Source organism: Ursus arctos, unplaced genomic scaffold (assembly GCF_023065955.2).
Source record: "Ursus arctos isolate Adak ecotype North America unplaced genomic scaffold, UrsArc2.0 scaffold_7, whole genome shotgun sequence".
NCBI classification, from domain to species: domain Eukaryota; kingdom Metazoa; phylum Chordata; class Mammalia; order Carnivora; family Ursidae; genus Ursus; species Ursus arctos.
The window spans coordinates 78,024,010-78,051,644 of NW_026623089.1; the positions used below are offsets into that span (position 1 = coordinate 78,024,010).

Genomic DNA, 27,635 nt, shown 5'->3' on the forward strand with positions numbered 1-27,635 from the left:
CCTGCCTACAACGTTGGCCCTTGGCTGGAGTATGGGAGCTTAGATTTCAAGAGAATTCCCTTCACTCCCCAATAAGAACACCTCACTGTGCCTCAACTGTTTGTGCAAACAAAATGGTTTACGGTGGAGATCTGTTTTCCCTCTGAAAGTGTATAATGTGGGGAGATGTTAGGAAGTGTAGTCTACATGACTAGTCCCAATTAAAACCCTAGGTGCTAATAAGTCTAATGAGCTTCCCTGGTGGACAGCACTTTACACGTGTTCTCACAACTTGTGGCTGAAGGAGTGTGACTTCACTGGGGAAGACTCTTGGAAACCTGTGACTGATTTCCTCCAGACTTCATCCCATGCCCCTCTTTTCTTGCTGATTTTGCCCTGTATCCCTTTGCTGTACTAAATCGTATCTGTGAGCACAAAGCTATGCGGACTCCTGTGATTCCTAGAGAATCATCAAACCTGGTCGTCTTCAGGACCCCTGACACAAAATGCTAGACCAAAACAATCTTAAATAAGATTCAAGATACGTACATGCATGTTAAGAGGGTCTACTAGGTGAGCAGCAATACTCATTTCATATTCTGAAAGCTTCACATTTTTCACACCAATCTGTTTCATTAATTTTTCTGCCTAGAATGAAAAAACAAGCAACTTTAGTTTGGTACTTAGGTACTGGCACTGCAAAAGAGATGATCTGTGAAGTCTAAAGAGCAATGAACAGACATACAAGAATTTTCCAGGGAAATTCTAGGCCCCTTGATCTCCTCCTTCCCCAGTATAAGCCCTCACGTAGATTTGAGTGTCCAACTCCACAGAAATCACAGCAATTTAAACCAGCTCCTAGGAAATGGAAAATATAGGGTACGTGACTGCAGAGACAAATATAGGGCCTTTGACTGCTCCAATGAGACTCCAGGGTCCAACCTGATCTCTTTCCTAGTAGGATTATCATGACAGGTGGAGATGAACCTCAAAATGAAAGACAGAGGAGTTAAGCATATCAAAAAATGGACAAACGCAGTTTCTTTCCTTACAACAAGTTTCTGAAAACAGGTGCCTGACTTCCTTCAAATTACCCAGTTATCAACACCAGATGCCCATAGCTACCAAATTTCAAATTGTTCTGAGATGCTGTCCTTTTTAGTTAAAGCCAATTCCAGGGACTAGGCAACCAGAGATAGTAAAAATAATTCAAAATTAGAAATATACTCGTATATATTTATGGGGCGCCTGGGTAGCACAGTTGTTAAGCGTTTGCCTTCGGCTCAGGGCGTGATCCCGGTGTTCCGGGATCGAGTCCCACATCGGGCTCCTCTGCTGGGAGCCTGCTTCTTCCTCTCCCACTCCCCCTGCTTGTGTTCCCTCTCTCGCTGGCTGTCTCTATCTCTGTCAAATAAATAAATAAATAAAATCTTAAAAAAAAAAAAAAAGAAGAAATGTATATATTTTTAGAGCTGGGCAAAACTAGCTTTAAGCCTATTGAGCTTTACCAATGCAACAAAGCTTTTGATTAAAATGTTTAAAAAATGGTTATAAACATTTACTGAGCATGCAAAGCATTATTCCAAAATACTGAAAATGGATTAACTCACTGAATCCCGAGTGAGCTTATGAGGTAGGTACAATTTTTCCCCATTGAAAAAAAGGAAAATTAAAGTTTAACTCAGATGAAATAATTTGCTTTAGGTTGAAGTTACCAAATGGAAAAGACAACATACACAGGCAGGCAACCCAACTCCAGAGCCCATCCTCTAACCCACATGACCTTACTGTCCCCAATTATTAGATGGAAGCTTGTGACCACTAAAAAGTCTTCAAAAATCTACAAAAAACACATTCAAATTTCAGTGAGCATTTTTAGAAATAAAGACCAATATTTTTGTTGTTACATTTTCCTAAAATACTTTTAAAAAATCATTATTGTATCCTTTATTTTATATATTTTTAAGGTAGGCTCCACGCCCAACGTGGGGCTTGAACTCACGACTCAGATCAAGAGGTGCATACTCCACCAACTGAGACAGCCAGGCACCCCCTAAAATACTTTTGATTCTGTAAGATCTTATTCTTGTCTGGGGGGTACTGCTGCTTTCAAACCAAATTCATCTCACATAGCATTACAGTTAAGAGACTGGTTGGAGGATTAGGATAAACGTAGATAAATTAGGATAAATCATATCCTTGTAACATAGCATTTTTAAAGTGCTATGAACCACATTGTTTTTCCTCTTTAGCTCTACCCTGTAAAATGACTGAAGCAATGGTTAAGTAGCCTTTTCAAGGTTCTTTAATTTCTTTCTTGTAAATACCTTCTCTTTCGCTGGCTTTAAATCTTTTATGTGTCAGCTATGAAAGGTATCCTATTTTAGTATCTGTAATAACATCAATTTACTCTTCTTTTTCATTATGCTTCTATAAATGTGAAGCCATCCCACATGTGTTCTTTTTAGGCTATGCTGTAAAACAGTGGTTTTCAACCAGGGGTGATTTTGCCCTCCAGGGGACATTTGGCAAGATCTGGGAATACTTTTGGCTGTCACAACCTGGGGCGATGGGGTGCTACTGGTATCTAGTCAGGAGTCAAGGATGCTGCTGAACATTCTTAAAGGCACAGGAGAGCCTGCCCCTCCCTAATTATCTGGCCCCAAATGTCAACAGTGCTGAGTTGAGAAACTCTGCTTTTCCCCCATTAGCTACTTGCTCTTAAAATTTTACTCTAGGCCACAACTGCCTTTTGCTTTAAATAGTAACAACCTTTACTTACATCTGGGATTTCCTAAATAACAAGTATAGACCTAGAAAATGCTGTGGTCAAATTTACCTAAAATCTTCTCCCCATAAGAGCAGTCCCATTTAACAATGTCTTCAAGTTGCATTAACAACATCGAGAGAAAAAAATAAATTAATGTTTATTGGGGAAAACTCATTTTCATTTTTTTACAGTCAGCCCTTAAAATCACCCTGAGAAGTAGCTATTATTATGTTCATTTCTCAGATGAGGAACCCAAGGGTCAGAGAAATTAAAAGAACTGCCAAGATTATGAGCTAGGAATTGGCATTTCCAGAGTTCAAACCCTGGTTTGTCTAATTCCAAAACTCATGTTCTGCTGAAACATTAATATTCCTCATTTGGGAGCGCAGAACATGGTTAACAAGTGAACAAAAAGAAAGTACCCCAAAACACAACATACCAACACCAAACTGTGTTCCAGAAGAAGTTATCCAACTGTTTCTAGCTTTGACACCTTTAACTGAGCCTGTTTCTAAAATGTTTTACCAAGAAAAACCAAAATTATTATTGTACTCTAAAAATAGCTTATGTTCATGCATTCCTTTATCATTTACACCTCAATGACAATTGTATTTTCTAGTTACCAACTTTTCTTTGGTTTTTAAAGTGAGTCTCTCCAAGTAGTTGTCACTCTGGAGGAAAAATGGTGAGCCAGTGGGGCAGGGGAGTCAGAGGTAGGAGGAAAACTTACTTTTTTACTGTATACATATCTTTTTTAACTGTTCCATAGTATTTTTTTATCCTTTCACGCTATTTCATTTTTACCCCACGTAAAGTATTCGTAACAAGATTAAGCAGTAGGGTAGGAAAGAGTGAACTAATATTTTTGCCTAGAATGGGAAGAGAAGAGATGGAGAAAAGGAGCAGCAAAAAAGAAACATTTTGTTCAGTTTCTGAAAGATGCATGAAATTGTTCTTTTGGAAGAATAATTTTAGAAAGTTAAAGATAGTATTAACAAGTTAAGGGTGAAAAACCAGAGGTGAACTATAATTAAACTTAAGGTTGTTTTTTTTTTTTTTTAACAGAGGTCATAGCTAACATACTCTAAGTGTGGACAGAGGAAATCACGGCTACAAAGCTCATAAAATACACCGAAATAGGAAACACCAAAGAATTTGAGTAATTAGCTTTATATATTAGATATAATCTCCTATAAACTTATATTAAAATTCTTGAAAAAACCCTTTTCTAGAGGAGACAAGTCATCTCCCCTTTCAGGGCTAATGCACATTTCCTCTTCTGGTTTTACTGATGTATTCTGGAAGTTACAGCATCAGATGGCTTTCTACTACCGTGCTCTTCCACCACGCTTGGGCATACAGCACAATGCTGCGCGGAGTTCTCTCTCCTCCAGTTTCCCTCTCTGGCTGCCCTTCTTTCCCCATCACTTCTACCTATTCCTTGGCCAATCGGGCAACACTAACCGGGTATTCCTTACTGACTTCCTATCTCAATTTACTTTAGCTTTTCAGTCCTCTTAAGATTCAGCGCCAGTAAACCTTAGCTGTGAGAGCCACCTGATCGGACAATGTAGGTCACAGTGGCTTCCTGGTATCGGCAGATGTTAGCTTGTCCCAGTGCAACTGGCTTTCGGTGACGGCTGCTCTTAAAAATACCTGGCAGCTGACAGTTCGTGGTTTTTTTTTTTTTAAAGGTTTCAGTGTGTCATCTCTTCACAAAATACTTCGGCTAATACTTCTCTCAAAATAACTAAAACAAAGTTTTGAAGACTAAGGTATCATGACAGGACTAAAAAGAAGACGACATTAACTTCACTAAGGTCACAGTATATGACCTTCATATGTAGGAAGAATTCTCAGTAGTGAATCTTTCCTGGTCTTTGACAATTAAACTACAATCTCAGAAATATTATACAGTCTAATTAATATGCTGACCCAAATAACGTATTTATAACTGCTCAGCACAGGTCAAGCATTAAGTTATTCATCCTGTACTTGAAAGCTCTTAAACAGAGAGCTTACCTAGAGATTCCATTTTTCTCCATCCCAATTAACCCAACCCATCCTTTCATCAGACATACCTATCAAAACTCTTCTACTACATCTAAATATGATCCAAGCAGCAGCAGATGCCCAGAAAATCCCCATCCCTGCGTAACACTCTGCAGAAACCATCTCCTCTCTCGTGACCAATTAAATATCTCACATTTCACCAAGCTGGGAAGTTTTCCTGGCTTCAGGCTAGAAATTATCTACAAATATTCTAATTCAAACATTAAGACTACTTCTAGGTTACTGTTCCTGATTTGAATGCACCAACATCGTTTACCTCTTTCACCTGACAACTGCACTGCCTTTAAATTCACATGAGGCCTGCTGATTATCAGTGGCCTCAAAATGTTATCTCAGCTTCTATAGTCAGTGCTCTGCCTTTGTGACCATGTAAGTCATACCTTCCTCCTCACCCATATTCACGTGATCTTTACCCTCAACCTATACTCTTAATTCTTTAATTCCCTTCTGTACTCCCACTTAATTATCCCCCATCTGGCAATATTTGACTTCCTAAATGACCTGGACCACAGCTCATCATTTCAACGATGTCTTCTGTTGAATCTTAGAACCCCTTACACTTGGACCAGTCAGTCTTATCCTCAATGCTGGCTCTGCACCACCATTCAGTGTACCTGCTACCAAGATGCTCAGAAATGCTTGGAGAAGTTAATAAAAACAAAACAACTGAATTCCCAATAAAGTCATGCTTCCTTCAACTACACCCTAATGTCAAAATCCACAATGATTTATCTCCTTAAACCCTGATCACATACTTACCTCTATTTTCATTCCCATTTAGTTGTGACATCTCCCCACTTCACCCAGAGTAAATTAACTGTATCTTAAAATGTTCTTAACTACTGGGGTGCCTGGGTGGCTCAGTGTCTGCCTTTGGCTCAGGGCGTGATCCCAGCGTTCTGGGATGGAGCCCCACATCAGGCTTTTCCGATGGGAGCCTGCTTCTTCCTCTCCCACTCCCCCTGCTTGTGTTCCCTCTCTCGCTGGCTGGCTCTGTCAAATAAATAAATAAAATCTTAAAAAAAAAAATGTTCTTAACTACTGATCCCAACCCCTCTGGGACCTACTTCCCCCTCTTTGGCAGCAACTCTCTACCTCCTCCTTTTCCACTAGTCTTTTCCCTTTTCTTTAACTTTCCGCCAGCAAACTCTGGAATGACCACATTCTTTTACTTCAAATCATAGTTACCGTCCCCAGTGAATGGAAATGTTAAATTTATGGATTGCTTTCTTTGATTAAGTTCTTCATGTCCTCCTTTTCTCCTGGATCATTTTATAATACAACATTTACAACTAATTCTCTTTTGCAAACTTCTCTGCCTTTGGTTTTGACGACTTGACACAAATGATTTTCCAGATAGTGGAAGAGAAACGTGAGGAGGGGCTTTTAAAAATTATATTCATCACCTGCCAACTTCCCCCAATTCTTATTTCAGAATGTAGGCCTTCCAGTTGAAATTTACTGCCACAATGAACGGCTACTATAGTCTGCAGTGTTTTGTATACTTCAGGTGTGTTCAGGTGGGAAAGACTAGTACCAATACCTTACATTACTCTGGTTTTTTTCCTATTCTTCTGGCCTTTTTTTTTTTTTTTTTTGGTGCTTTTATTAATAATTGGGTAGATATAGTTGAGGTAAAAGAACCACAGAACATGTTCTCAGTAAATTCTTTCTTATACGAATAAATCCGTTAACCCACAGAAGAAATTATTGCAAATGGTTTCAAGTAAAAATCAAATTTTATTCCCTCCCATATAGAACTAATTGTCCAAGTATCATTTATTGAAAAGTCCATCCTTTCTCCAATAATCTACAAAGCGAACCAATTCTGTCATACATCAAATTTCCAAAGTATGCCGAGGTCTGTTTCTGGAGTCTCTCCTGCTAAATTTGCCAATCCATCCCTGTGCCAATAGCATACTGTTTTAGTAACTATAGCTTTATGGTAAGTTTTGATTTAAATTAAGGCAAATACTCCCTCTCCCAATACACGTCTTGTTTTTCAAGAGTGTCTTGCCTTAATATAAACTTTTATTCTTCCATAAAAATTTTAGAAAAACAGCAAAAAGCCTGTCAATATTTTTTATTGGCATTGAATTTAAGCATAGCTTTCAACGGTTTTATAATTTTCATTAAAAATGTGTTGTACAACTTGTGTTTGTCAGTTACTGTATATTTTTGATACTACTGTAAATAGTATCTTTTTAAAGTTGCAGTTTCAAAGTGTGATGCATATACAGAAATAGCTGATTTTTGTACACTGATTTTATATCCAGCAGCCTCTTATTAACCCTGACAAATTAGCTACAGACTTCGTTTGCTTTCTATGTAGATTATCATATTATCTGTGTATAATGACTGCTTAATTTTTTCTTTTCCAATCCTTCTCTTATCTTTTTTCTTGATTTATGCATCATTAATAGTAAAATGTTGAACAGAAGTGATGATGACAGGTGACCTTGACTTGTTCCTAGTCATAAAGGAAATGTTTTCAATTTTTCACCAGGAAGTATGTTTCCTACAGTAAATTCATTTTATCAGGCTAAAGATATTATCTTCTATTCCTACTTCAATAAGTAAGAGCTTTTCTAAAAAGAATATTTAATTTTAACAAAGGCTTTTTCTGCATTTACTGAGATAATCATAGTTTTATCCTTTAATTTGTTATTATAGAACATTATAAATATATTTTTTCCTCAATTAAGGCCAGCCTTAAACTCCTGGAATAAATCCAACTGGTCATAATATGTTATCTTTTTTCATACACTGCTAAATTCAACTTGCCAATATTTTAAGATTTTCTATTCATTTAATTGAGATAAATTACAGCCCATTACAAGTTTTAGGATTATTCTTATGCTACCCTCATAAAATGGTTTGGTGACTGTTCCCTCTTCTACAGTTTGTATAAAATTGTTATTATTAATTTGTTCCTTATATGTTGCTAGAATTTGCCAGTAAAATTCTATGGGCCTGGAGTATTCTTTATCAAAAAATGTGTCCAATATTAACTTACTTCATAGGTATGGGACTAACTATTCATGTCTGATTCTTAAGTCAGTTATAGCAATTAATATTTTTCTAAGAATCTATCTGTATCATCTAAGGTTTTAAAATTTATTGGCAGTTATTAATTTTCCTTATATTTAATGTCTGCAGCATCGTCATTATGTCTCCTCCATCATTCCCAGTAATATTTATGGTGCCTTCATTTTTTTCTTGACTGGTTTTACAAAACTGCCAAATATTTTTGTATATTCGAATAACCAACTTTTTGGTTTCACTGACTTTACTGTCTAGTCATTTTCTATATTTTTATTCACTGTCTACTGTATATTCTATTTCTTTTTAATTTGTCCTCCTATTATTTCCATTCTTTCATTATCCATGGATTTATGTTAAAACCCTTTTCTTGAGCTTAAGTCTGATATTTATTAATGTTCTACCTTCTTTTCTAACACTTTAGACTATACATTTCTCTTAGTTTTTTGACTGTTTCCTTGGCTGTGCAGAAGCTTTTTATCTTGATGAAGTCCCACAAGTTCATTTTATCTTTTGTTTCTCTTGCCTTTGGAGATACGTCATTCAAAAAGTTGCTGTGGCCGATATCGTAGAGGTTGCTGCCTATGCTCTCCTCTAGGATTTTGATGGATTCCTGTCTCACTTCGAGGTCTTTCATCCATTTGGAGTTTATCTTTGTGTATGGTGTGAGAGAGTGGTCAAGTTTCATTCTTTTGCATGTAGCTGTCCAATTTTCCCAGCACCATTTATTGAAGAGACTGTCTTTTTTCCACTGGATGTTTTTTCCTGCTTTATCAAGATTAGTTGCCCAAAGAGCCGAGGGTCCATTTCTGTGTTCTCTATTCTGTTCCATTGGTCTACGTGTCTGTTTTTGTGCCAGTACCATGCTGTCTTTGTGATTACAGCTTTGTAGTACAGCTTGAAATCCGGCAATGTGATGCCCCCAGCTTTGTTTTTCCTTTTCAACAATTCCTCGGCGATTCAGGGCCTTTTCTGGTTCCACACAAATTTAAGGGCTGTTTGTTCCAGTTCTTTGAAAAATGTCATTGGTATTTTGATCGGGATAGCACTGAAAGTGTAGATTACTCTGGGTAGCATGGACATTTGAACTATGTTAATTCTTCCGATCCATGAGCATGGAATATTTTTCCATCTTTTTGTGTCTTCTTCAATGTATTTCAAGAGTGATTTGTAGTTTCTAGAATATAGATCCTTTATGTCTCTGGTTAAGTTAATTTCGAGACAATCTATGATTTTTGGTGCTATTGTAAATGGAATGGAAACTAAGAGGCAGCCCACGGAATGAGAGAATGTATTTGCAAATGATACTACAGATAAAAGACTAGTATCCGAGATCTACAAAGAACTTCTCAAACTCAATACATGAGAAACAAATAAACAAATCATAAAATGGGCAGAAGACATGAACAGACACTTTTCAAATGAAGACATACAAATGGCTAACAGACACATGAAAAAATGTTCAAAATCATTAGCCATCAGGGAAATTCAAATCAAAACCACACTGAGATACCACCTTACGCCAGTTAGAATGGCAAAAACTGACAAGGCAAGAAACAACAATTGTTGGAGAGGATGTGGAGAAAGGGGATCCCTCCTACACTGTTGGTGGGAATGCAAGTTGGTACAGCCACTCTGGAAAACAGTGTGGAGGTCCCTTAAAAAGTTAAAAATTGAGCTCCCCTATGATCCAGCCATTGCACTACTGGGTATTTACCCCAAAGATGCAGACGTAGTGAAGAGAAGGGCCATATGCACCCCCAATGTTCATAGCAGCATTGTCCACAATAGCTAAATTGTGGAAGGAGCCGAGATGCCCTTCAACAGATGACTGGATTAAGAAGATGTGGTCCATATATACAATGGAATATTACTCAGCTATCAGAAAGAACGATTTCTCAACATTTGCTGCAACCTGGAGATAATGCTAAGTGAAATAAATCAAGCAGAGAAAGAGAATTATCATATGGTTTCACTCATCTGTGGAACATAAGAAGTAGGAAGATCGGTAGAAGAAAGGGATAAAGAAAGGGGGGGTAATCAGAAGGGGGAATGAAGCATGAGAGATTATGGACTCTGGGAAACAAACTGAGGGCTCCAGGGCTTCAGAGGGGAGGAGGGTGAGGGAATGGGATAGGCTGGTGATGGGTAGTAAGGAGCGCACGTATTGCATGGTGCACTGGATGCTATACACAACTAATGAATCATGGAACTTTACATCAAAAACCAGGGACGTACTGAATGGTGACTAACATAATTTAAAAAATTATTATAAAAAAAGACTATCATTTCTCCCTAAACACTAATACTTTAAGTTTAATCCAATCATATTTTCTTTTTAAGATTTTTTTTATTTGAAAGAGAGAGACAACACAGGTGTGTGCATGCTGGGGGAGGGGCAGGAGAGGGAGAAGGAGATCTGCTGAGCAGCAAGCCAGAGGTGGGACTCGCGGAACTCGATTCCAGGACCCTGAGATCATGACCTGAGCTGAAGGCAGATGCTTAACCCACTGAGCCACCCAGATGCCCTCATCGTAAGTATTTTCTAATTTCTATTATGTTTTCTTTTACCCAGGAGCTCTTTAGAGGTGTTTCTTACTTTCGGAACTTACCTGATATTTAATGATCTTACTGTTCTGCGCTGGAGCCAGGGAATGTAACAAACATGCTACCGGTGCTATGAAACTTAACATCTTATGCTCTACGTAAGTGCTTTATAACTTAGCATTTAGTTAAATTTCACAAATCTTACGTGGATGCTTTTTAGATACATACCCTGAATTTGTATGAAGCACAATATACTATACGTGGCCACTAGATAATGCTGTTACTTACATAAATCTGCTATATCCTTACCCATTAAAGAAATGTTTCATCTGACTACATCAAAATAATAAGCCTCTGCACAGCAAAAACAGGAAGCAATCAACAAAACTAAAAGACAGTCCACTGAATAAGAGAAGATATTTGCAAATGACATATCCGATAAAAGGTTAGTATCCAAATTATATAAAGAATTTATAAGACTCAACACCAACCCCCTCAAATAATTCAATTAAAAAATGGGCAGATGACATGAACAGACATTTCTCCAAAGAAGACATCCAGATGGCAAACAGACACATGAAAAGATGCTCAACATCACTCATCATCAGGGAAATACAAATCAAAACCACAATGAGATATCACCTCACACCTGTCAGGATGGCTAAAATCAACAACACAAGAAACAACAGATGTTGACAAAGATGTGGAAAAAAACGAACCCTTGTGCACTATTGGTGGGAATGCAAACCGGTGCAGCCACGGTGGAAAATAGTACGGAGGATCAAAAAGTTAAAAATAGAACTACCCTACGATCCAGTAATCACACTACTGGGTATTTATCCAAAGAATACAAAAACACTAATTCAGAAAGATACATGCACCCCTAGGTTACATGTCCTGAGCACTATTTACAACAGCCAAATTATGGAAGCAGTCCATAGTGCCCACTGACAGATGAATGGATAAAGGAGATGTGTGTGTGTGTGTGTGTGTGTGTAAAAGAGATTACTCAGCCCTAAGAAAGAACAAAATCTTGCCATTTGTGACAACATGGATGGACCTAGAGGGTATAATGCTAAGTGAAGTAAGTCAGAGAAAGGCAAATACCACATGTGGAATTTAAGAAAACAACAACAACAAATAAAGTAAAAAAAAAAAAAAGAGAGAGAGAGAGACAAACTAAAAAACAGACTCTTTAACTACAGAGAAAAAACAGATGGTTACCAGAGTGGAGGTGGGTGGGTAGGGGAATGGATGAAACAGGCGAATAGGATTAAGAGTACGCTTATCATGATGAGCACTGACTAATGTATAGAATTGTTGAATCATTGTGTTTTACACCTGAAGCTAATATAACACAGTATGTTAACTATACTGGAATAAAAAATTTTTAAAAAAATATTTCATCTACCCATTACCAAAAGCAATGTTAAAAACCTCCCACCATGATGATGGATATGTTATTTCTCCCTATAGTTTTATAAATTTTTTGCTTTATGTATTTTGAGGCTACATTAATAGATGTATACAAATACAGAAATGTTGTATTTCTTGGTGAACTGAATCATTCTGTAATGAACCTTATTTTCTCTAACAGTATTTTTATGTATTTTGAGGCTACATTAATAGATGTATACAAATACAGAAATGTTGTATTTCTTGGTGAACTGAATCATTCTGTAATGAACCTTATTTTCTCTAACAGTATTTTGCCTTAAAGTTTATTTTTGTTCAACCAGCTTTCTCTTCGTATGGTATAGGCATTTTCCATTTTTTCATTTTCAACCTTTCTGTGTCCACAGTTTATATGTGTCACTTCAACTAGTATATGGCTTAAATTTCTCTTTTTAAACCATTCCTACATCTTTAGGTGAATTACCAAACAGGGTATAGTCTTTTGGAGTTAAAGATTTATGGGAATATTGTCTATGAGACATCCCACCTTGGAATGGTCCTGTGCTTTGTATCCTGAGCCCCTCTGGGCCATAACAACAGAAGTTCAAATTCATCAGGTTCAGCAAATTCCCCCCAGTGTGAAAGCTGGCCAGCAAGCTGATGTTATCTTTTTTCAATCTTTGCCTTCAGTTTTTTATCTGAATCTCTTACTTTCTTGCTAGCTCAGAACACCTTTACGAAGATTTAAAAAATATTTTATCTAGATCATTTAGCTGTTTTTAGCAGGAAGGTCAGTCTGGGTATCTAGTCACCCTAACTGACCTGTTCATTCTCCACTGGCTTCACTTCATCTTCCCATTTCCTATATGAAAGCTTACTCTTCAGCCTACTATTTATGGTGTTTGATAGCACCTCCTTTAGATACCTAGCACTCCCGATACAGTCATCAGCATCTATCATACTCACAATCACAAGAAAAGCTCTCAACAAATATTTGGATGTATAAATCCTGATGGTGGTAGAAGGAAGGTGGGGAAAACCCCACAAATGATACATTATCTACACAAGAATAACCCTGGGGCCTACCATATCCCAGTTGAGGCTCACTTCTCTAATAAGCTCAACTACTTCTGAGCATCTGAGGAGGAACCTCTAAGGACTGACCTTTTCTCTGAGATTTAGACCTACCATTAACTGCTGGATGAACATCTTCCACTGAATGCTTAACACCAACACAAACTCAATATGTCCAAATCAAATACCATCTTGCCATAAACTTGCCCATCTATCAGTTTCTAAACCTCTATGAAAGACACTATGAGTCTTCGAGGACTCCAGACAAATCTTGGATTCATTTGTAAGATGTCCTTTTTCTTTTCCCATACCATCACAAAGTCCTTCCAGCATTCATTCTCATTGGTCTATTTCACCCATTCCATTCCTTTTGTCACCCCCTCCTTATTCTAGGTCTTTGCCAGGCCTACTGCAGTCTGGTTAAGTCTCTGCAACAGATCTTGCATAGAGTCTCCCTAACCCCAGTTCCTGCTATATGCTACTGTGAAGTTAATTATCCTTAAAACATTCCTTTGCATATTACCCACCTACTCAAAAATCTTTAATAGGCAGTTTGACAGTTGAGCAGTTTACCACTGCCTATTCAGAAGACTTCTACTGGTCAATAGGGTATTTCAGTAGCTGGCCAGAGAGGTAAGGAGGAAAAGAAGGCTACTGGAAAAGCTACAGCCCCTGACCAAGCAAACAGCATGCTTCCTTCTTGGCTCATAATGACTTGTAAAATGCTGTGGCATTATTTTTTAGCAGCCTCTGTCTACCCACCAAAAAGAACAGAGTAAGGAAAAGTAGAGATCTTTCCCCTGACTTTACACCTTAATCTCTAACCTCTCCCTCCAAGTTCTACTAGTTAATTGCATAAACCCTCTACTCCAATCTGACTGTCTATTTACTGTTCCTGCAACAGGTCTTGCTATTCCTACAACCGTCATGATTCTGTTCACGATCTTCTTTCTAATTCGAATTGTCCTTGCCTATTCTAGTGGCCAAACTCTTTCATGAAGCCATCCTCAACTACCTCAATCATTAGGGACTGCTCCTTCCTCTAATGCCATAGTTTTGTCTACTCACTAGGCAATCAGAATATGCTACTATAAATTATATTATCGCGGACAACACTTTTCACCCTACGACAGGCAATACTATGCACACAGTTTTCAATAAAGGCTTATTAAGCATAACAATCCATTCATGTATTATCGAATATCTGTGTTTGGCTTTCTACGTCTTCCATGTGTGTTCCAGGAGCTCTCAGAAGCTAAGAAAATAAATAACAAAATTCTGTTTAATAGTCACATCTCTGTTTTTAAGACTTTTGAAAATGGTATGACTTACCAATCTTTGACCTAAGGCTCAAACTGACTTGATCGTGTGGGTGGCAGGAAAAGCTGCACTTCAGCTGACACATGGATATACTTAATTAATACACACACACACACACACAAACTGCACTGGTCAGACCTCTTAGAGAGTTATAAATTGAGTGATATTATGATATAATCTGAACCCTGAGTCAACTATTTTATAATCAAATTCAAGGAACAAACTCACAACTGTTCAAACTGCTTTTCGGATGCAAACAGTAAGCAGTATTCACAAAACTGTAATTTTTACTGATTTAAGAGCTATGCATAGCACCATAAAGCAGTCACTTATTAAACATCCCGGTCTGCCACACTAGCCTATACAGCATTCTCAAAGAACAAGATTTATTTATCTTCTATCCTTGGCACCAAGAATTTGCTAGGAGCTCAGTTAAATGTTTACTGAATGCATCACAGTCACAACACACAGAAGGAATCTAAAAATCAATGAATATGAACATCTTGCCCTCAAACAGCAAGAAAAACCTGAAAGGCTCCTTTAACGCTTTTACTTTTTTGAGCAAGAATAGAAACCAAAACAGATATATCATCCTAATAAGAAAATGACCACAAAAGTCACTTACTGAAAAAATAAATAAATAAATAAACCTACTACATATATTAAAAATAACATTTAGCAACTTCTTAATTAGAAATTAGTGAGTTTGCAAGTGTTAAGACTGACAGCTGATCAGTATTACCCACATTTCAAATGTCGTGCAAAGCAAACTGCATACCATTACTAAAGATAAATTGTTTTTGTTTAGTCTCTTGAAAACTTTTACCTAGATTCCTTCATTCACTAGCTGACAAAAATGTTCTAATGAAGATGTTCACAACGAAATACTGGAATATCTTTATTTTTCACCCTTTTTTAATCCTGATAAGTTACATAGAAAGGATCTGAAAAACAAATACTTTTTTAGGAATAATGAAATTAAATAGGACACTCAAACACATTTTCACATGGGTCTTAGAGAACTTCTCATTAATTTATAATCCTACTACATCCTTAGTTTTATGGAAAAATACTAGCTAGCTACAAGAAAAAATGATCCTCAAACATATCAGTCATACCTGTTTCTGAGCTTCGACTTTTTGCTTTCTGGTTGGATCAATTGCATCTACCATCCATTTGATTGTAAAGTATGTTACTGCACCAAATATCGTCAAACGGAAAATTAAACCAACGACTTCATTCCGACTCAAGGGACGAGAAAAGGCTTCAGCATGTACCATCTTGATTAACCTTAAAAAACAACAGAAATGTCACTAAGTAATAACTAGATTCATTACAACTGGGAAACTGATAAGTAGCTTAAACTTAGCAAGAAAAACTAACTTCTAGTCAAATTCAACGTTACCTGCCTTAAAGTCTTATTTTTAAGGAAAAATGAACATACTAAAAACTGAGGTTTATTAGACTTTTAAAATGAATTTTCCTTAAAGCTCATACAATTTAATAGACAATAATTCTGCAACAATGCAGTCAACATCTTAAGCTATTTACTCTTTTAAACAGCTTTTAAGTAACCATTTCAGAAAATCAAGAGATAAAATGACCAAAACACTAATCCAACTGAAGAAAGGCAACAGATGACGAAATACCTTCCTAATATGATGGTAAGAATTTCTTCTACTAAGTACAACGTACAACAGGCAATTTTTGAGTGAAACTGAACAGACTCGCTTTTTCCTCAGTCTTACTTTTCAGGTTTTCAAGGCCTGCTTAAATTTAAATATGCCATTTTGTCTATTAATAAGTGACATTAAATGTTTTGAGCCATCCTATTGTTTCAAACCACCCAGCTAAATATGAAGCACTAGATTCTTCAAACATCTTTGAAGACAAGAATATAGTAGTCACCTAAGACAGAGAGGAAAAAAGGAGGCAGCCTGCCTACTCTCAGCTCCATCTCTGAGCAGCTACCTCAATCACATACAGGCTTGCGGAAGGCATGCACACCCCTGTCAATAAGGCAGTAACTACCCAGAACAATAAGGTTGTTAGGGACGATGGGACTGTCAAATTTTGGAAGACGGGACCTCAGATTGTAATAATGCCATTTTCCTCTCATGGCACAAGACTGTGCTGAGTGCTATGCTATGTGAAAGAGAGAGAGAGAAAATATACTCTGCACTCATGTGAAAGGAATAAATCAGAATTTGCACAGATGGCTCAGCAACAGGTAAAAATTAGGAACTGCACAGATTCATATCTATGGCCCTTCCTCCACTAAAATTAATTTCCCTTGTCACTACTACTTCTCAATTAAAGATCTTCACGTTCCTCCCTCTGGAACAGCTCCAACAATTTTTAAATTCCTCTTAGTTACCTGCCCCCTTCCATTCAAGAGTATATACTTCCCTCTGATAAAAAGACTTCAGAGCTTTCCCTTTATTTACAGGATTTCCAAATGTTCACAACCATCCTAACCTAGCCTCAAAGAGTAACATTTAAGCATTTTAACTCTCACCACTTCTCAATAAGAACTTTCAATAGCTGGAGTCACTGGTGTCTGAAAATGCCATGTGTATTTTCCCTCCACCATATTTGCCTGGTACCCTGGAAAGGCCATTTCTCTCCCTTCATCTAGCATTAGTCAAATTCTATACAAACTTCACAAACCAACTTTACCTTCTTCATTTTTCTGTCACATACAAGAGACGCTATTCAGTAATTATCTGTTCAACAGATAAATTGCTGCAGAAACTGCAGAAACACTTCCCACTCGATCATTCCAACAAAGCTGCTGCCAGACTTTGAACGATTTCCTCCAAAAAAATCAAGGGTTCCACGTTTCTCCATTACTAGGGGCCACTTACTTCACTATAGTACGTTATTTAACTGAAACTTAACAACAAAATAATTGAAAGGCTTCATTTCAGATGAAGAACCTTTGACCTAGGGACATTAAGTGATTTAATTCACACCATAAAGCACCTATAGAACATGTATTTATAATGCCTACTATATAATGGGCATACAATAATGGCTAAGATAAAATTACTGTCCTCAAGGAACACACAGTCCAGTTATTATATTAATTATATCTTTATAAATGGAGCTAGGGAGGAAAATCCACCTAATTAAAAATCTCTCTTCATACAACAAATTCAAGTGTACGTTCATCCATCAGCATGGATTCCTAAAGATGAGTTAACAATACTCCATTTCTTATAAGTAAAAAATTGACTTCTCTACCCTTAATTCCAACAGAGTAAATTTGAAAATGCAGCTGGAAGATATGATATCATTACGCGGGGATGTTGCTCATAGATGGAAATAAACCAATAGGCAAAACCTATTGCCTATTATGTTTTTATTAACTTATTAATAAATTTTATTAACTTAATCTGTGACAACCAGTGATATTCGAATAAAACGTTTTCATTTATTTAGAAGTTTGAGTTAGTAGTGGTAGAACCGCCATCTACTGGATGTTCACGGAACTACATGAACAATTAGGGCAAGTTTCAGTACATCCCAGTCGTCGAGACAATTTTTAATTCTATAAAAAATTTAAAGACATAAAACTTTTGTTAACTGTACGTTTTCCTACATTTAAATTAGTAGCTGCGGTAGAGTATTCTAGACCTACGGCCACGTTTAAACCAGTAGTCCATCTTTCACAATGACTTTAAAATCCTGAAATGAAACCGAAACTCCTACTTGTAGGTTGTAACCGTATATACTTTATTGTCCACCCATCTATCATTCATACGACACAGATCTACCCGCAACGTGAGGCCGTTACAGGAGCACTGCAGCAGAATACACAACAAAAGCTGCCTGTGCACACAACAGTAGGGAATGTATTTCAATCTTGTATAAATAAACATAAAAAATCAACAAAATACACAAATATGCACAAACATACAGACGCTATAATGTACAACTAAGAAATATGGCAAAACCCTGCAATGCATAGTTACTTGCTAGGCAAACACGACACCAGACAGTTTCATTTGAAGAGTTCTCCGTTTCAGGGTAGAAAACTTTAGAAATCGGGCAATCTACTGACAGTTTAGGGACCGAGAGTATGGTGTTTCTGTCCTAATTCACTGCAGGGTTATAGAAAAGTTTTTCTCAACCCCAAAGTCCCAGTCTCGAGGGCAACGAGGCCCTAGGAACACAGCCCGTGACAATGACTGCCAACCTTCCATAAAGGACAGGTTATTATTAACAGCACCATCCTCTGCGAAAGAGTGCCCGGGCCTAAACAACCGCCTCCCCCTTAGCACTCGGTGGTGGTGGCAGTGCCTGTGCGACACTCACAGCCGGCTCCGTCCGGCCGCCTCCGCCTAGGACCCCCGGTGCTCAGGTCGCCCGGGACGCCCCCAGGCCCCCGCGGCGACCCGGCTGTCTACCGAGAGTCCCTCTCAAGTGGCATAAGTCGCGGGGGGGGACAGCGCTAACGGAGACCTAAGGGCCTAGGCCGGGCCGGAAGCCAAAGCGAGGCCCGGGACGCCCTTGGAGGTTAATCCGCTGGATACCAAGGGCTGCGGGAAGCCGGGGGGCGGCACGGAGGAGGGGCGTGGGAGGAAGGCGCGGTGACCTTCCTCTCGCGGCCTCCCAGATCCCAGCCGGCCCCCAGGGGAGCTCAGAGGGCTCCCGTGCCCGTCCCACGAGGCCCCGGAGGACCCCGCTACTCACCCCGGGGCGCACACTCAGGCAGCAGGAGCCCTCAGCCTGCCTCGCACAGGAAGGAAACGCCGCCTGGGAGAGAATGCTTCCGGCGGGAGCCGTGCCCCGCCCCCTGGCACGGAGCATGCGCCGCCCACGGTCGTCGGCGAGGAGGGGGCGCGCTTCCGGGTTTCAGACAAGGTGGGGAGGGGGGGCGGTGACCGGGCGGCAGGCGGTCCAGGCTTGCGGTGATGCGGCTACGTCCGCTTGTAGCGTTCGCCGAGATTCTGAGTTTAGCAACTGAGATGGGATAGGCGAAGGCGGTAATCCCAGGAGATCCCCGCCGAGTTTGCGGGCTCCGGGCGCGACACTGACAAATCAGGGAGCCTTCTTGAGAGTGCGAAGAAATGCTATGCATCCCGGCAGAGTTGAGTTCTCCCCTGACTCCTCCTTGAGCCTTACGCCCGCCCCTCGCCCCTCACCCCGCGTGCACACCCGCAGGGACTGCTGTTACGTCTGTCCTTTAGCCAAAGCGCTGACGCGCATGGCCACCCCCCACCCCTCACCATCTGCCTTTCAGTTTCTAGGGTGAGCTCACCCTCCTCCCCCATCTCCGCGCTGACAAACACCTGGGGGTGGCGCCTGAAAGCCCTATAGAACGATTTTGCAGCCCACCCAAGCAGGACCGGCAGTCGGGACAGAATAGGCTATCTGGTGGCAGGATATGCATTTCAGTGACTTCCCTTTTCTTCTACACCTTCCACTTTCCAGAATGAGAGAGGTGACACAAGAGGTCCCAAGGGAGCAAACCTGAAAGCCAGGGCCTCCTGAACACACAGACTGCCGGGGCGGGGCGAGTTGATATTAGCCCGTTTCCAGGTAGAAGCATCGCTTCCTTCAGGTAGAGGCGGCAAGACTAGCCTCCTCGGGAAGGTAGTGTGTGCCTTTCTGCTTTAGACATCTAAGATTCTGCAGCCTGATTGTAGGAGTTAGTGTATGCTACCCTTTTTACAGGCTTGTAAGGATAATAGCTACAGTTCATTGGGATGCCTACTAGTTGTCCGGCGATCTGCTTCCAAGTGCATCCATAATCTAAATTCCTCCAAAAGCAATTCTTTTAAGTAGCCATGATTTTCTGTTTTTTTAGACGAGCAAATTTTGAGGCTTAGGGAGAGAAACTTTCCGAAGTTCATGTACCTAATTGGCAAATTTCGCTGGAACCAAATTTAATTCAGACCCTACCCTTTACACGTTCTCTTTGAGATAGTAATTTAATACCAGTTTCTACTTAAGTCTAGTTGAAAGAAGACCATGAAATGACAAGATCTTAAGTTTTTAAAGGGTGAGGATGGGATGGCAGGGATGTGTAAATATTTTAAAACTTTGGGTTCATTAACAAGAATCAGAATGGAACTGAATGATACGAAACTGGGTTTAAGAGAACTAGACTCATTATTTAGAGAGGAGGTAGAACTTTGAGAAGAACAGGATGATTATGAGACCAAGACAATTTTTACCAAACCAAACCAAAACCATAGTGGCTCAGCAGTCTTGGAGGAGACTCTCCATTGGTTCCCTGGGGGTTATCCTCAGTCTGAGTCATTGCTTGGGATGCTCCTGGGAACATGCATTGACAGAGCTAAAAGGTAGAGATTACTGAAGGAAAGAACCTTAGGTGGCCCACTAGGATAGGCTCACCAGTAAGGAAAATAAGCTGAGAAATTCAAGATGGTAATGGATTTCCATCATTCACTGAGTAAGGGCCTTACCTGCCTTATCCTGAGGACCAGGGTGGCCAATCTACTCAGTTTCTCTGACATTAAGGGGGTTTTTGGAACATAAGACTTTGGGTGCTAAAACAGAGAAAGTCTTAGGCAAACCATGAAGAGTTTATTAGGGACATCTTAAATAGATTCTAGAATGAGGTGGAACTCCTGATATGATTGCATCTTGTCTCAATTCACCTGGACTGTGATTGTACAGGAGGTTGTTAGGTAAAATAGTCAAGACTGGCCATGAAGAATCTGCATGCCCCCAAATAAATTCTCTGCTCATTTCTTTTCCAGTAGTTTGGCTATAAACCAAGTACCTGCACCTATATCTTTTGGACCTAATTTTCATTTAGCAAATTCTCAAGAAGCCTCTTACGTCTGGGTCCTAAGACATCAAATTACTGTCTTCCCACATACCATGCATGTTCATTTCCAGCTATCACTAAGTCAGCTAAGTTCTTCCAGAATAGAGCTGAGTGAACATATGCTTTTCATCCCAGGATAGCTTTATATAATTCCTGGCAGCACAAAACACCATATTTGGCCCACAGTAGGGGTTCAATAAATAATTCATTATGTATAATATTAATCAGGAAATTATAACAACAGATTTTTTTGGTAGACTTTCTGGGCCTTCCCCCGTGATTGTTAGAATCAAGATATTAAAAATAATTTTTACGTTTATTATAGAAAGTTGGGTTTGGGGGTTTTTTTGGTTTATTTTTTTATTTTTTTTATACGAATGCCTCCTAAAACAGTTTATGGCAGTTCTTCCCACATGGAACTGAATTATCCTTTGCATTTGTTAGTTGGATGGGAGTGTGATTAATTTGCTCTGCAGCCAAGGTGAATCTTTGCGCTGGACCCTGAAGGGGAAGGGATTCCTTAGATTAGGGGTTCTCAGATTTCATTGTGGATCTGTTCACTTGGACAACTTGGCAAAATGCAGATTCCTATGTTACAGCCTTAGAAACTCCCGTTTAACTGCTCTAGGTTTTGGTCGAGGGATTTGAATTTTGAATAAGCAATCGAGATGGTTTAGATATAGGTAGTTTTGGATCACGCTTTGAGAAACTGCCCTAGTCAGTGACGATTTTAGATGTATTTTTACAAAAATCTCTATGCCCCAGCCCCAAAAGCCTATCTGGTCAGCTGAACCATTAAGTCAGCTGGTGTATACCAAAAAAATCAAGGCAAGGAAGCTTCACAATGAAATTCAGAATAAAATGTCTTTGAAAGGAAAAACAAATCTGAAATTTTTGGATAAGTAGACACACTACACCTGACTCTTTGATGCTCATTAGAAATGATTCTCTTGACAGTGATTTAGAAAGAGCAGAACTTCAACAAATATATAGAATTACATAGCAGTACAATAGTCACTGGGTAGCCTTGGTTCTTTTAAAAATATTTCATCAGAAAGAATAGTCTTCATTATTATTTTGACAAGTTAAATAGGATGGTTGGAGAAAGAAAAGTAAAACAAGTAAATGAAGCCATACTTGAAGTCAGAAAAGCCCTGAGAAAGACCAAGATTAAGTGCTTGAAACTCCAATAGAAAGAATAAGATGGCAGCAAGGCAAAAATAATGGAAAATTAAAATTTCAACAGAATGGACGGAGCAGAAAGATGAATTGATAGCTCCATTCTATAAAAAGCACAGAGAGCTAACAGATCCAATAGCAAAGTTCAAAGAACATGTTGTAAATTTACTTTTCATGCATTTATGTTTTAAAATTTTACACGTAGGGGCGCCTGGGTGGCACAGCGGTTAAAGCATCTGCCTTCGGCTCAGGGCGTGATCCCGGCGTTATGGGATCGAGCCCCACATCAGGCTCCTCCGCTATGAGCCTGCTTCTTCCTCTCCCACTCCCCCTGCTTGTGTTGCCTCTCTCGCTGGCTGTCTCTATCTCTGTCAAATAAATAAATAAAATCTTTAAAAAAAATAAATAAAATTTTACACATAATTTAAAATGTGTGTGTATGTAATTTTCTAATGTTATCAGGGTAGCACTAAGCCACAATCTTACATTGCTACATAATCCTTTTTCTTAAGCACTACTGCCAATTGGACTTTTTTAAAGTTTATGCTAGCCATAAACATCATGTAGAACTTGGATATTTACTTTAAACCTGTGATGTTTTGTTGTTTCACTTTAATACGGTACTGAAAATATACTGCTCAAGTGATACTGTCTATGGAAAGTCAGGATGGATTGAAACGGGATTGCTTGGGAAGAAAGCTAACCCCACCGTAGACTCATTAGCAAAAGCTTTAAAGCATAGATGAAAGAGTAATCGCCTTAGGATTCATTTAGGACCTTCATAAACACCTTCCCATATGCTTTTCTTCAATGGGAGAGGGAATGAGAGGGATTGGGTGAGAATGACAAAGATATGAGTTCATCAGCCAAAATGGAAGAAACAGTAGCTGAAACATTAATTCTCAGTTTCTGTAACAGCAGATTGATAGATGAAGCATAAAACAAGACCAGATGCTGTGGTTTCCAGGATGCACTTGGCCTCCCATGCTTTATAACCTGGAGCATTTATTGCTGTAAGTAGGTCACTTGCTTGCTCTCATTTACCTGATTCGAGGAAAATGCCCTTGAAAGTACTTGGAAAAGAATGTGTGCTGTGACTTAACATTTTAAAAATTAAAATTTCATAAAACCCCTTTTCCCCCTATTTCTCTATTAGTCTGAATAAGTTGTAACCCTGAAACACGTGTGAAACTAAAATGGATGAAAAGAATTTGAGATCTCATTTTCTAAGCACAAAAACACTAAAATTTGTGTCCATTCTGTTAGCCCCCATGACGCACTCTGCTGAGCACCGACACAGTATTCATCTCACGGAGTTCTCACTGGGGTTTAAGTTTTTGTGTTCTCTTATCAGATGTGAACTTCTTGAGAAATGAGGTTGCCTAGGACATAGGAGGGGCTTAACAAATGCTCCTTTAAAATGTATTTATTGAAGTATAGTTGACACACAATGCTGTATTAGTTTCAGGGGTATAGCATAATGATTCCATAACTCTGCACATTCCGCCGCGCTCACCACAGTAAGCACAGTCACCATCTGTCACCGTACAAGGTTATTACAACATTGTTGACTATATTCCCTAGGCTGCTTTATAAACAGAAGTTTAGTCCCCTTCACCTATTTCATCCATCCCTCCACTCTCAACTAGTGTTTTAATTAATTGATTCCCCCCATCAAAACCTGACATATCTATTGGGGCTTTTTAGGCTCCATTCCTACAGATTTCACCTGACCAAGGGAGAAAAAGGAAGGAAAGACATATGGTTCAAAGATAGGAGATGTGAAATCAAGCCATTTTACTGACCATCCATATATTATTGCCCTGTCATGATAGGTCCATTCCTGATGGGTGCACCAGAGACCAGTCCCATCATGGTAAGTCTTGGTACCCATAGGATTTGAGAACGTGGACACTGCAGTCCAACAGACCTGGGTTTAAATACACAATCTGTTTTTTTACTACCTCTGTGACTTTGGGCCATTTATTAAGCTCACTAAGCCCCAACTTCCCCATCTTTAATATAGGGACAATAACAGTATGCACGCCATGGAGTTACACTGAAAATTAAGTGAGACAGTATCAGGAAAGTGCCGAGCTGTATGCCTGGCACTTAGCAAGTACTCAATAAACATGCCATTGTAGTACCAATGTTTTTATTATACTATGAAATGATATTCTCTCATTTCCAGAAGCCCATAAGGACAAAGATTCCTTCATATCTCCATACTACTTTCATGAAGACTTCAACTCTCAAGGTTTTAACCATAGCATCTTGTCTGGGAATGTCTGCTCTGACTGGCGAAGAGGCCATGCCTCTCTCTTTGACCTCTTGATTCTCATTCTCAATCTTAATACACCGCTCTGGCTGACTCTTACTGATTAGTAATCAATAAACCATTTTTGATAGTTATGTAAAACCTGTAAGATTCCATCCTTATGGCCACCAACACTTAAATTTAAAATATTGATCAACCCATGAAAATAGCTATCTGGGTGTTTCTCAGTTCACTGAAGACCATTATTGATATTGGCTGTTGTTCCCATCTGTCTAATAATAGCCATTTATTGAGCTTCTAGTCCTTGCTCTCATGGAATTCTAAAGACTAAAACATCTTATAAAAATGCAAGTCCTCACAGGGCTATTGATTTTTTTTTTAAGCTAAAGGTTTATCCTATATTTCATCCCCATTTATTATTTGTTTAGGGAAAACTTCCTCCCTTAGATTGTTGAGTGGGTTTTGCACAAGAAAAAGAAATTAGTTCAATGGGTGAAGGTGGAATGCTGAGCCAGACTGGAGATTTTAGAGGTCAATACTGTGCCTGTCTTATCTTTTCTTTGCAAACTACAACTTTCTTATTACACTTGGGGACTACCGTAACATCCGAGCTGCTATTCTTCATATAAAATTTAATTCATTTGAGCATAACACATTTAAAAACAAAAACAAAAAACTATTTATTGTGTGCAACTCATGAAAATGCTCCTAGAATTGAGGGAGTTTTCCTGAGCAAAAGAAACGCTACAACCTGTTTAAAGACTGAGTACATGGCTCTCAAAAGCAAAGACAAGGTCATACCTTGCTGAATTTAGATGTTTAAGAAGGAGATTATACTAGACCTTCTTCTGTCACCCTAGAAAGGCCCCCAATAGTGTACTGGCAAGCTAACATTAAAATCACCCTTCTCACCTTTTTATTGTCAGTGTTTCTGGAACCAGAAAAACAAAACAAAGGTGTAAGCAAGAAAAGAAAGACAGAAAAGCCTGTAACTTGAGTCACAAGAGGTACAGGAAACAAATCAAGTATACTAAGTCAGCTGTGCTCAAAGTTGCATTCAACTTCAAAACACTATACCTGATAGAGTTTCACACACCTCTCTCCTTTCCAGTCTGTTGCTGATTAAGCTTAAACTCCAGAACCATTCTGAGAGTTCTGGAAATTATCAATACTGAATGAGGCCAGTGCCAGAGGCATGGCCCATACCTGTTTCTTTATGTCTTCTGTTTCTCAGGTTAAAGGGCGGGGGCGTGGGCACAAAGAGGACAATTAAGGAAAAGAGACAAAGAGGTCAGCCCTCCCACAGTGGCTCCACCCCCCACCATGGTGTTGTGCAAAAAGCAGGAGAGATACTAATGATTCTTAACCGGCTGAAAGCAACATGAGAATTCTGTCTAGATGATCTTGAATCTCAGGCTGGACAGTGTTCCACCTTCCACATTCCAGTCCATCCATCATTCAATCCTACTTGTGCTAGACAGACTGGCTTTCCATAGTCTGTTACCATGTTGTCCTCATGGGCTAGTGTTTAAGGAGCCTCCCCCTACTCCTTTCCTGGAACCCGTGGAGGTAGACAGGGAAACAGTTTAAGTGAGTGGTGTCTAAAGTCATGAAATACAGTGATTGTTCTTTTTTTTTTTTTTTTTGGAGGGGGGAGGGAGAAAAAGTAAATAATCCTATTTCTTCAGCTGAGTGAATCATAAGCATTTCCAGCATGTGAACTTACACATATAGACAAAAACAGGAGACAACTAAAAACCTCTCCGGGGACAACATTCTTCCTCATTCGATAGGAAGGTGGGGGGTCTATGATACTCCGTGTTAATGACCATCTCCAAATTCTGTCTCTGTAGCCAATACAGGAAAGTATTGTCAAGTCCAGAGTGTTAGGTACAAATATAGCCTCTCTCAAAATAATTTCAAGCATGCAAGATGCAGATTATTGAATACGTTATATGAGAAATTCTGACAATACTAAATGAAAAGGCCAGCTCTGTGCCCTGTCCAGGTTGGATAGCCTTTCTGGATCACCTCCTCTGTAACCGAGCTGCTTCTACCAGCTTGGTCATTCCATGATTCTATGATTCTCTCTGACCTGAGTGTGGAGCAACTGTTGCTTGAATTTCTTCCCCCTTTGGGCCCAACAAATGAATGCTAAATTTGAATTCTAGGTTTGGGAGTCTAGTTTAAAATACTAAGTGAGGAAGGTTTCTGAGAAGATTTGTGTAGTAATCCCTTGTCAGTCACCATTCTGCTAGTCATAGTTTAGTCGCTATGGCATTTCCCATTTGTGCGCTTGAATTGTAAAATAATTGATCTCTGTATGTCTGGAAGACCTTAGTTCCTTCAAATTAAAGGACTAATCTACAGTTATCCCTACCCTCATCTCCAGCCCTATCCCAATCTCAAGGTCAGATGGTAAAAATGGAGGAGGTCTGCTCTTCTCCACCCTGTCCATATATGACAAATAGAGAATAACAGTAGGAGGCCAAACCTGGAGAAACCATGCCCTTCTTTTGTGGAAAGACCAGCTGGCTACTAAGAATGTTGCCAAGGCTTGCAAAAATAGTACTAGAGAGAAAGCAAATGCAAGAAAGCATTAAAAATCAATATACTAAGGGCTACATCAAGAACTTTTTTAAAAAGAGAAATGTGGTTAATATAAAATAAACCCCATCTTCCACAGCAGATCATGACTTTCAGGATATGAGCTCATGAGCAACTGAGGGAAAAGAGTCCTTTCTGCTTTACTACCAATATTATTGTTTTATTCTCTTGTAAATTCTCTATTTTCTGTGAAACCTTGGACTTGGAAAGTTTTAGCTAACCAGACACTTTTCAGGAAGGTACCTAGCACCACGCCCAGTTGGTGAGAGATTACTATGACAAATTTTGAAAACACTCACATAGATTCTCATGAACCATGTTTTAACTGAGAACTGAAGAGGAAGAGTGCAGAAGTAAGGACATAGGTTTATCTCTACCTATGTGTTCATTTGTTACTTTTATTAACAGAAAATAAATGTTACCTTTTTTTTTAAAAGAAGATTTTAAAATCTCATTCTCTAGGAAGTAAATTCAAGAGTAAGAAATTCTACACCTGTTCTACATGGTACAATATACTGTTAATTTCATTGACGATTGACATACTGAGTGGTGTGTTAAGCTTGGAA

General features: G+C 39.0%; 1 protein-coding gene across 3 annotated transcripts in view; it reads right to left on the reverse strand.

The window, feature by feature from the left end:
• The window catches only part of ATAD1 (ATPase family AAA domain containing 1), a 49,152-nt gene extending 30,122 nt beyond the window's left edge, over window positions 1-19,030 (reverse strand). Inside the window, exons 1-3 of one of the 3 annotated variants that reach the window (XM_048218829.2) lie at window positions 18,521-18,906; window positions 15,319-15,490; window positions 529-627 (exon numbers count right to left, since the gene is read on the reverse strand). In XM_048218829.2, coding sequence (XP_048074786.1) covers window positions 529-627; window positions 15,319-15,480 — 261 coding nt within the window. In that variant the 5' untranslated portion in view covers window positions 15,481-15,490; window positions 18,521-18,906. Of the gene's footprint in view, window positions 1-528; window positions 628-724; window positions 838-15,318; window positions 15,491-18,520 lie in introns of those variants that run through there. The other 2 variants (XM_044386015.3, XM_044386014.3) reach the window with 2 other exon arrangements.
• Window positions 19,031-27,635: the final 8,605 nt, after the last annotated feature.